This window comes from Mangifera indica, chromosome 12, assembly GCF_011075055.1.
Source record: "Mangifera indica cultivar Alphonso chromosome 12, CATAS_Mindica_2.1, whole genome shotgun sequence".
Classification (NCBI taxonomy): Eukaryota; Viridiplantae; Streptophyta; class Magnoliopsida; order Sapindales; family Anacardiaceae; genus Mangifera; species Mangifera indica.
In genome coordinates, this window is record NC_058148.1 from 36,841 (window position 1) to 48,756 (window position 11,916).

General features: G+C 32.7%; 1 protein-coding gene across 1 annotated transcript; it reads right to left on the reverse strand.

Annotated features, from left to right (window-relative positions):
• Positions 1–8,601: 8,601 nt before the first annotated feature.
• LOC123193755 (basic transcription factor 3-like) lies at positions 8,602–11,416 on the reverse strand. Its single transcript, XM_044606842.1, has 6 exons — positions 11,266–11,416; positions 10,440–10,507; positions 9,455–9,603; positions 9,298–9,354; positions 9,050–9,088; positions 8,602–8,950 (listed from the first exon to the last, which is right to left on the reverse strand). The coding sequence occupies exons 1-6, from the start codon at positions 11,401–11,403 to the stop codon at positions 8,778–8,780; spliced, it is 624 nt and encodes a 207-aa protein (XP_044462777.1). The 5' UTR covers positions 11,404–11,416; the 3' UTR covers positions 8,602–8,777.
• Positions 11,417–11,916: the final 500 nt, after the last annotated feature.

Sequence of the window (11,916 nt, forward strand, 5' to 3'; positions counted from 1 at the left end):
AAACTAAGATAGGAGGATATGACAATCAAGGAGTTTTTTACCAAGTTAAACTCCTTAGCCCGATATGCCCTGGGTGTGGCCAATACCAATAAGGGGAAGATGAAAATCTTCATTAAAAAACTTAAAGCTGACATCATTAAAGACATGTTGATAGGAGATAACCCTCTCAAATCCTATACTGAGGCAGTAGGCAGAGTGAAACAATCAAAGGCCATAACAATGAGAATGGCTAAAGAAAAAGGAAAAAAGTAAAGATTTGTTTCATAACTTAGAGTCATGACCTATACAGTCTTGAAGGCAACCTTGTGGGAAATAGTCATAATGTTTATGACACTAGGGGCAGTAAAGATAACTAGGGTAAGAGAATTTTCTAGCCTTGAGGTTCCAAGAAAAGCTAGAAAAGCAAAAGGTAGAGGTGTAAGAAGTGACCCAAATTGAGGAACCACCAAGACAGGAAAAGATCTGTACATGTCAAAGATTTGGTTATAACTACACCAAGGAGTATGCAACTACTCAAAGGATTTGTTTCAAATGCAAACAGCCAAGACAATTTGCCTGAAAGTGTACTATAGTAACACCAACTCTAGCAGGGCAAATAACCTAAGGATGAAGGCAGGCTAAGGTTTATATAGTGACCTAGACTCAAGCTTAGGCCAACCTATGTACTGTGACTGGTCAGTTAATTTTTCACTCTTGCCCTTTATATACATTAATAGATTCTAATGCTACTCATAGCTTTATTGCTTGAGGGATTATGGAAAAACAGGGGTTAGAGCCTACCACAACTTCTGGCATTAGTATAGAGATGTCAGATGAAGGTAAATTCAATGTAACCAAATATTGTGGCGTAAAACAATGTTTTTGATGGGTCGAGAAATGGTGGTTGACTTCATAGTGTTTGACATATTAAACTTTGATATAATATTAGGTATAGATTTCTTGAGCCACTATAACGCTGAGATAGACAACAAGAAGATGAAAGTTTGGTTCCAAATGGAAAACAATGAAGAATTCTCATTTGGTGAAGGTCAAGTATTGAGTATGATGATCAACAACTGAAAGCTAAAAAAATGTTAATGAAAACCTGCTCATGATACCTAGCTTATATGGTAAACAAGTCAAAGGAAACCACCCTAAGTTTGCAATCCACACTAGTGACATGTTAGTTTTCTAATGTGTCTTTAGATAAGTTGTCTGGATTGACACCAGAGAGAAAGGTAGAGTTTAGTATAAAGTTGTCCTAGGGACAACATCTATTTTTAAAGCCCCAGATAGGATTGCACCAGTTGAGTTTCAAAAGTTAAAGAAACAATTACAAGAACTACTAGATAGTGGATTTATACGATCAAGTTATTCACCATAGGACACATCGATCCTCTTTTTGAAAAAGAAGGATGGGTCGATGCATATGTGTATTGACTATAAGGAGTTAAACAAGATCACTAAAAAAAAAAAGTATTCACTGCCACAAATTAATGATTTGTTTTATTAGCTAAAAAGTGTTTTGGTATTTTCAAAGATTGATTTAAGGTAGGGTACCATCAAGTAAGGGTTTCAAAAATAGCCTTCCAAACAAGTTATGGGTGCTATGAATTTATGGTGATGTCTTTTGCTTTAATGAATGCATTAGTGATCTTTATAGATTTAATAAATAAGGTGTTTCAGGATTGTCTCAATAATTTTATTATGGTATTTATAGATGATATATTGGTCTGAGAGACATCTGAAATTTATGTTACAGAAACTATGTAAGAAACAATTATATACCAAGTTCTCGAAATATGAATTCTGATTAGACCATGTTACTTTTCTAAGACATATGGTATTGGTTAATGGTATCTTGGTAGATTCGAGTAAAGTCAAGGCAGTGTTAGAGTGGCAAAGACCCAAGACTCCTAAAGAGGTGAGAAGTTTTATAGGTTTGGTTAGTTATTATAAATATTTTATAGAGAGTTTAAGATACATGTACAAAAACAAATGAGGCCTAAGGTCCCACCATATGAGTAGTATTGTCTTATCAGCCCAAGTCTGGTTAACATGTGTATGATTTGCACATAAAAATAACATTCAAGATATCATAAGCTTTCACGTAATGTTTGGGTTAGTCATTCAGAATAACACCTTGTTATATGAGTAACAGTGTTAGGTAATAAGATATTTTGCATAGGCATATGGGATATTGGAAATATATCCATGGATTTTCATAGAAAGGAAGTAACATTACTTCATATATTACTTTTTTTATTTACTATATGTAAATTCACTCACGTGTTTGTTATATGATTTTATAGATAAGGTTCTAAAGCAGCGAGATGACAATGGGGAAACTAGTGGTATGACTCGTTACAGCACATAAGGGTAGAAGGCTTAGATGTCTTTATTTATGAACTATTTATCAAATTCTTTTACATGTATTAATGCACTCGAGTTTAATAGAGATTTATTTTGCATTGATTTGTATGGTTTCATATATGTTATCCAAATAGTGTTTGAATCATCATATTACATATTTAGTACACTTTTGGGATTATAGGTCAGATTTCAATGTATTGCATTTAATAACTACAATAGCATACTATGAAAGTCTGATAAGTCACATCTCTTAGGGTATATATTCTTGATAAAGGTAAGTGCCTAGAAAGTGATGTTACAATGAAAGTATGTCTAACTTAACTCATTGTGTGCACCTACTCTATACGCGACTGTGTGTTGAGTGACACATGCTCGTGTATACGTGTTAAAAGGCACATAGGTATAGGTGGATAAGCACAAGACCGTGTATCCTTAAACAAAGACAAAAGAAGATTATACCCTTAGGTTATGTCAATCGAAAAGAAGAGTTAAGCAAGAAGAATAATGAGCAATTAAATGATAAAAAATTTAAGAAAGACATAGATAAAGTCTTCAACACAAACTCAAATTAAGTCGAATCTAAGTAAAAAGTCAACAACCTTAAGGCTAGTACCGCACAACTAGATAATCATTAGTTATGTGCATAAGTGATGGTATTTGTAGAAGTAATAGGGTTGAATACCTATGAGATACATTATGCACTAGGTGTCAAGGCGTATAGCCACCCAGTTTAGTTTAAGTGTGTATGGTAAAGATGTGACTTTTAGATATCTCTCACATGATTAGCGAGATGCATCATATATATACCTGAGTTAGAGGTCATCTCTGAATGGTTAGTCAATAGTTTCAATCAGCTTATATAGTAAGGTAAGGAGTTGTTATCAGAGATTTTCTCATGTGATCAAAGTGTCCAAGTAAGATAGTTCAATAGGTCGTTTAGCATGTGTGTAAAGCACAATAGTAACTTTTACCAAGGCATCAGATATGTCAATTCCAATTTGGGTCTTTACAGCTTTCGTGGATGATCCATGTCAAGGCACTAAGATGTCATAGTATGACCATATTTAGCTTACGAATGGAATGCAAGTTTTGTTATCAATTATTTATAATAGTTTCAGGTGCCAAAATGTCACTACTTACTAAGTTTTACTTACGCGTTTCTTTTTGTATGTCAACAAAGTAGAAATGAGTAGTAAGGCAGACAAGGGATCCAATGATTTAGTGATCCAACGAGCAACTACACAAAGAGGGGAGCTTTTTGATATTCAATTGTTATCAGACATGTAGTTTTTTTATCATTATTTTTTTTTTTTATTGCTAGTATTTTCAAACACGTGGTATCATATAAGTATTGATTAATTAAGTTGTTTTTATAATATCACTTTTTTGCACACTTTATAATTATGATCATGCATTAAAATTTTCAATTAGTTTAGTTATGGATGCCTCTTTTGGTTTATTTCCTTCAAGGGTATATATCTAAGAGAGGTATAATATGAACTGTTTTTTTAATATGACCAATTATGATAAATCATATGGAAATTACAATGTAGTCAATGATTTATCATATGGTTGAACATTGCATGGCTATAATATAAATAGATAACTTTTTAAAGGTGTCATTCAAGAATTAAGAATTTGCTAATTAAGTCCACCAATATAAAAAGACAAAGGTTAGTTCATTTTAAGGGTTAAGATCTCATTTTGCTAAAAAGCTTTCTCTCACCTCATTTCTTTCTCTAAATTTCGAATAAAGGACATTTTAGCTTGGTTTGGTGTAGATTTTAGAGGCATCACAAGTGAGGTGCTCCATTGCAGCATCTACTTCAAAGAAAATAGCTTGGAGAAGGTATAATTTCTACCATTCCTTCATTTCTTTTGAATGTTGTTGATTCTCACTTTCACCATGCATGCATGTGACTTTCGATTAAGGTTGGATTTGAAGCGATCATGTTCTGTCTCAAAATGAGTTTTGCTCTAATGAGTCTAAACACGAAGATAAGATAACTTATCTGAGCTTAAACACAAGTTTGGGAGTATAAACAAAAACAAGCCCAAGCTCAAACCCAAACATGTGCCCTACTTGGCTTGATTTTGTTATTAAATAAAATCTAAAATGATATCGTACAATTGAGCTTGTCGAGCCTGAGATACAAGTCCAAAGCCGATCAAAATAAACCTAAGCCAGAACACACAAATCTGAGCTAAGTGCGAGCAAATCACAAATACTAAAATTATGAAGCAAGTCGAACACAAATACATGTTTAATAACTCGACAAGTTTGAGCCTCAACTCACCGACGATGAGTTAGGCCATATTCAAGCTCGACTCAACTCGTATCTAGCCCTACTTTCCATCATCATCTTGATCTCAATTTTTATAGACAATCTAAAATGTATTACTAAATTGAAACAATTTGAAATAAACAATTTGAAATAAAGGATCTTGGGCATTTAAGTTATTTTTTTTGGGTTGGAGTTTTCTTCTAACAGTTCAGGCTATTATTTATGTCAAGTCAAATATGTTACTGGTCTTTTGTCTCGTGTTGGATCGAGAAATAATAAAACTGCCACCATTCTTGTAACACCCATAGGTATTTGCCAAGGTTAAAAACGTCATTTCATTAATATTTTGATTATGTATGAAGTGGCATAGGTTAAAAACTTAAAATTGGTATTGTAATTGAATGATTATGTTAATGAATAGTTATGCATGAAGGTTGTACTCTTGTTCATCCGATGCCACATCAGCCGAGTGGATGACATGCCACATAAGTCTTTAAAAGGAGTACATGATTATGCATGTAACATCTCTAGTCCAATAATCGAACCCACTGTTAGAATATCGTCCACTTTGGATACACAATCTATCATAGTTTTGTTACTAGGTTTTGCAACCCAAAATGTGTCTTAATTGTTTAAAGAGCTCATAAGTTATTTAACCAATCACATTTTAACGTCCCCAATCAATGTAAGATGCACACACATGTCCAACATCTCTTTTTTGTTTTATCAATTTGGGATTAGCCTAAGGGTGTTAGATTCACCCCTTTTTACAAGACTTAACGTCCTCGTTGAGGTTTGTCTTACCATTACTTAAGAGGACACGTGGGTGACTTTGATACTACAATTGTAACACCCCGATTTCGAAATTCATTCAAATTTGAGTGCTACCTATTTTCCATTACTTTATTCTAAAAAAAATTATTTTCACATCATAAAAGTTTCTCCCATTCTAATAAATAATAGTCCAATAAATTTAACATATTCAAGTTCTTCCATAATATCTTCCATGATCACATAATTTATGAATCACAAACTCTACACATCAAGAAATTCCTCAACCTCTCTCTTTCATTGATTTCATTTTGTTCCATACCTCCTAACTACTACACAAAATTTATTTTGCAAAATAATAGAAATGAAAAGTGAGTCGTCAACTTAGCACGTAAAAGCTACATAACATACAACTTCTTAAAAATGTTGTATCATGTAAATTTCTTTACTTTCAAAATCATTAGTCATAGGAAAAGCAATAATAAAACTTTTTCATATTCATTATCATAAGGAAAAACAAGTATAAAATACTTTCATAATTATTAATCATAAGGAAAAACAAGTAAGACCTCTCCTTTTAAACCTTTTTATTGTAGGAACTCTAATAGGCTTTCAAGATCAAAATGTCTAGTCTTCTTTGTTTTTTGGCTTAGACCTTTTTCTTGTTGTCCTCCTTTAATAGAATGAGCTTAGGTTGTTCCTGTGGCTTCTATTAGAGGTCACATTTGTATTGTTAATATATTTTTTACTTACAATTAAAAAAACAAGTATAAAACACTTTTGTATTCATTATCATAAGGAAGAGCAAATATAAAACATTTTTATATTCATTAATCATAAGGAAAAACATTATAAAATACTTTCATATTCATTGTTATAAAGAAAAACAAGTATAAACACTTTTATTTTCATCAATCATAAGGACAAGGAAAATGCATTCGTTTTCATAAACTAATCTTAAAAGAATTCATAAATGTTACTCGTAAATATAAATCATAAAATTCATTCTTAGCTTTTGTCACGTAGTGCTACTTGTATCTCCAGTGACTTAATCATATTCTTATTCATATTCATATTTTTATAAGTCTACAGACCTTTCATCATATTCATATTCATAATGGGCATGTAAACCTTTCATCATATTCATAACAAGTTCATGAACTTTTCATTGTATTCATATTCATATAGGTAAGCAGACCCTTTTATCATATTCATATTCATAATAGGTTCGTAAACCTTTCATCATTCATATTTATCATAGGTTCATAGAATTTTCATCATTCAACATATGTCTCTGAATGTTTTATAATCTAGTTTTGTTAATTTCTCATCTTACTACGGATATTCAACATAAATAATCTTATAAAACTTTTCTTACTAGCTTATATTTATCTTTAAAAAAAAAAAACATATTTTGGAGGACTTAAGAAAATATGATGTTACAGGGGTAGTGAGAGACAAAATGATAACTTAACAGGTTTAAAAGTACAACAATCTTTAATTAATAGAATCAAAAAAAAAAAAGATGATCCAATGCTAATTGAAATCAAGGAAGAGGCAAAAAAGAGTAATAAAACATAATTTAGGATGTTTGGTGATGGTGTTGAATGGTTTGGAAATCAACTTCATAATATATTTCATATTTCATTGTTAAGGAAGTACAAAACATATGTCTTGCATAGGAGGTACAAAGTTGGAAATCGTGGATAAAAAAGAACTAGCCCTAAGAATATGAGTTGTCCCACTAGTGAAGGCGCATTGGAGGAATCATTCAATAAAGGAAGTAACGTGGAAGCGAGAGGTATAATTAAGAGAAAAATATCCCCACTCTTTAAAAGACTAAGATATGGACGAGGACAAAATTTTTTTAAGAGTAAGAGAATTGTAATATACCTATTTTTTAATGTTAAAGACAAAAAAAAATGATATTATTGGATAAATACATATAAAAAAATATATATAGTTTTGAATGCGGCAGTCCTTGTGTTATCGTTGTCTTTCTGACGCCACAGAATACATACTTTCTACTGCACCAGTGCTTGAGAGTGACCTGACAATTTTAAAATTTTCTGAGTACTATTAGGCATAGACTTGAGAGGGAAAATGTCTGCAGACATAGAATCTACCTGAATTTTCATGATCATACAAATCCATCAATCATATACAGTGACATCAAATTAAATAACATTCTATTCGATGATCACTTTACAGCAGAAGTTGCTGATTTTGGTCTATCTAAGACTTTAGACGGGAGAGAAAAGAGTTGTGTTACAACCGATGACAAAGGAACTTAGAGTAAGTAGAGCATCCTTCAAAAACTTACAAGAGAAAAAAAGAACTTTAATTTCCTAATTTAGTAGTGAACATAAAAATAACGAAGTAATGAGGTAATAGGCATGTTGGCTAATGGAAATGAGTTCAGTGATGGTTATACTATAGCAGCATATTGGTTAGCCTAACAATGGAATTTCTTTTTCAATGCTGCATGGATACTTAGATTCCAAATATTCCAGGATGTATCAGTCAACAAGAATGAGTGACTTTTATAGCCTCGGAGTGGTACTGCTAGACTTAATAACTGGGCAAGGGAGGCACATTGTAAGTAGAAGAAGATAATGCATAGGACAGAAGATTTTTGTAACCTTCAGGTGTTTATTGATCCTGTCATTAACGAGGACACATGAAGTGGTTTGGAAACTATTGTTGATCTGGCAATTAGGTGTACCGATGATGTGGGAGTTAATAGGCCTACAGTGAAGACATCCTGCAGCTAGCTGACTTTGAACCATAATCCGAACCTTCAGTCTTTAATATTTTAGCTCCAACCAACCATAGATAAATTGAACCTCTTTGATAGGAAAATCTTAGTATAACATTAAGATTCTTGCAAGTGAAAGTCGTATGAATGCTAATGTTAATGTCCCGTATATCAAGGAATTTGCCATAACACAGAACTGTAAATTTGTTATTTGGAGGGTCAAGATTGTAATACAAACATGTAAACGTAACCACAGTTACTGAGCGGTCCCTAGTTACACAACACCGGTTTAAAAATTTTTTTCGAGTATAGCACACAAAAACATCCAAACGAGTTTTGCAGTATCTTGCAGGCCATCTTATAAAATATGGAACTTTGATTACTCGAATAGAACAAATACTAGTCATAAAAGTCGTTGCTTGGTCAAAACAAAAATAGTAAATCTCAGTCTGAGTGGCCTGTCTTTGGACCAAAACATTAAATTGAAGTAACAATTATCCAGTCTCACAAGAAGCATCTGATTAAACATCACTAAGTTAAAACTGGAAGAACCGAAAAAAAAAACCACAGAAAATATATAGAATAACACAAAGTCCGACTAAAAAAACTCTCTAAGAGGCAGCAGTTTTCTCCTCTGCAGCGGCTTCAAAGGTCTCGCCAGCCACAAGCTCTGGGACCTCATCATCGTCTTCCTCTTGATTGTTGGCAGCACCAGCTCCAGCAGCAGGCGCTTGCTTCTGGAACTGCTCAGCCAGTTTCCTTAAGTTGTCTAAGTTATCTGGTCCTGAAAATGATAGGAAAGCAAAATGTTGTTTAGCCACCAGTTACAATTTAACGGACTGATCAATTGTTCAGGAGAAGAAAACAAAGACAAAATGGATACCCAATTGGTTAATGATTCCAGGGAGAATATCCTGCAACTCTGTTAAAAGGAAAAAATAACAAGTTAATTCGCATGATATTATACTTCCAAGAATTTAACAAAAACAAAAATGATAAATACCAGGATTAATCAATATTTTATGGATATTTCAAAAACATTAACAACAAGAATAATAAAATTGTTGTTTGACAAAAGCAAATTATTAATAAGTAAACACCGCTATAGATAATATGATTTGATAAGCTTACTCTTGGTTTGTGGAGAGCCACTAACAACCCATGTATTGGCAGCAATGGAAGCTTGAACTATATATAGTGAAAACAATTAGTTATTAAGTTGACAATGAGGATTATAATAAATTGAACAAATAAAAAGGCTTAATAACTTGAGTTACTTTGTATTTACCTTTGGGGTTTATGAACTGAATAACTACATCATCCTTGAAAATGTTAACTTCCTCAATCGCAGGTATAGCATTAACTCCTATTCGCTTCAGGGTGCTCTGAAGTCTTTTGTCATCGGTGGTGGTTGTCTTATGGACAGCTTTCTTCTTTCTGTGGGTGAAAGAGAATGTTATGAAAGAAATAGAAATTTCTTCAAACTTCTCTAAATTAAGGCAAAACAAATTCTTCAGGATATAATTACACACTGACCAGAGGCAACACAAAGGACTGAATCTTTAGTCACAAGTGAAATAAAACACTATGCAACGTATTGGTTTCTTCTGCCTCATTATAGCAGATCCACTCATGGACATTTCTCAATTATACTACCCAAAACACCAAGTTTATCATAAATACAGAACCTTAAAGAAACATTAAGGGGTCATTTAGTCCCAAAGATTTAAAGATTATCTTAATAATTTATCTTTTATTACTTACATTACCTTATTTGGTTTGTCAGTAATAAAAGATTACGGTAATCTTCTATTACCAATGCTGACATGATAGGTAATAATCTGATTATCACCTTCACTTTGAATATTAAAATATTACCAAGGTAATCTTATTTTTATTATAATTATATTATTATTTATTAATTTTTTGAAACAAAAATAAATTTATTTTTAATTAATATAATAAATAATATAAAAAATATTTAAAAATATTGTTTTCTATAATAATCATTCATACCAGTAATCTTTAAGTACCCTATTTTCAAGGTAATCTCCTTATTTTAGTAATAAAACATTATCCCAACCAAACGCCCCAAACTGTTTTTTAGCTAGAAGCTGAAACAAATAAGGACAAGAAGCATAAAAACAATGATGGAGGCCCAAAAGCAAAAAATATATTTTAAAAATCATGTTATCACTCTAATTGAAAACAAACTCTTTGCAGTGTTATTCTAACACCACATAATTAATTCAATGCCAGGTAAACTTCCACACCTTCTCATGCTACCCTTCCCCCCGGTGCGAACTGCACCAGCCATCTTCATTAGCCTCTCAACATTCATCTGCATAAATACGATAGAAAACAAACAGATCAATATATATGTTTAACATCAGCCAACGCAGACATGTGAATAAAACATCCACCACTGTATAGAAAAAGAAAAGGCAAAGGATATTAAGAACTTCACAAATTTGAGGTGTCAATAACCAAATGCGGCCTAGATATAATTGCAAGAGTTTTGAGTTCACCCAATAAAGACTGGAAGACAACTCATACAATTTAAGCTGAAGGGAAGAGAAAATGAAATTCATATATGCACGCAAATATCAGAAGCTTAAAATTTACGCCACAAAAAAGAGTGTACCAATAAATGGTTTCAACTGAATACGCCCAAAACAAACACAAAAGAAAAAAGAAAACCCTAATCCTAAAACAAATTACATACACAACATTAAACCTAAAAGCTTAAAATAAACAGTCCCAAATGTTACAATAAGGGCGTAATTGAAGTAAAGGAGCAATATTCATTATCCACAATGGTGAAAACACGTTACAATCTATATGTCTGTGCGTGTGTGTGTATATTTATCAGCTCAAACCCGTATAATAAATCCCACAATAGACCCACAAAACAGAAAACCGAGCTCAGATAAAAAACTACACTAACAAAAATTGCAAAGGGTATCCGATAGGAAAACAAATTAACACTGCAAAATACGAATAACAGAGCAAACCCATAAGCCACAAATCATGAAAGCATAAAAAAGTCAATCAGGAAGAATAAACGAATAACAGAGAGAGAAAAGGGTTTTAGGTTACCTTGGCTAGGGTTTTATGTGGAGAAGAAGAAGATAAGAGAAGAAAGGAGAGAAGTTGGCTTGTCTTGTTCCAGGCGGCGCTTTGAGGTTTTGGTGCGTCGATATAAAAAATGCTCTTGCAGAGTGATGATTGGCACATGGGTTACATCTGACGGTCAAGATTCGCTGTTAGGTTATCCACGTAGCGTGATCTTAATGGCGGTTTGGCTGCATTTATTGATCTGTGAACGCGTTCCCGGCCGTTGGATTTTATTTGGGTATTACCTAGGCCAAAGCACTATTGCGCACCTAAGAAATGCTGCAATCTCAAGTTTTTTTCTTTAATTTTGATAATTCTAAACACCCATTTATAAACAGTTAAAATTAACGGTAGTAAGAGTAAAATCTTTATTTTCTTTATAATATTAAAAATAAACTAAAATATAATCTCTTTTTGCCCACCTAAACTTTAAAAACTAAAACTTTTCCTCACTCTAAGTTTTAAAAAATGATAGTTTCATCTTAGAGTTTCGTTTTAAAATCTTCGGCTTCATCTCTAGCTCCATTGTCCAGTGTCTCTTCCTTCCGAAGCATCCTCTCCCATCAGCGATCTCTCTCCTCTCATTTGAACACCCGATCAGCGTAGGAGACGATCAGACATCTCAATGAGAGA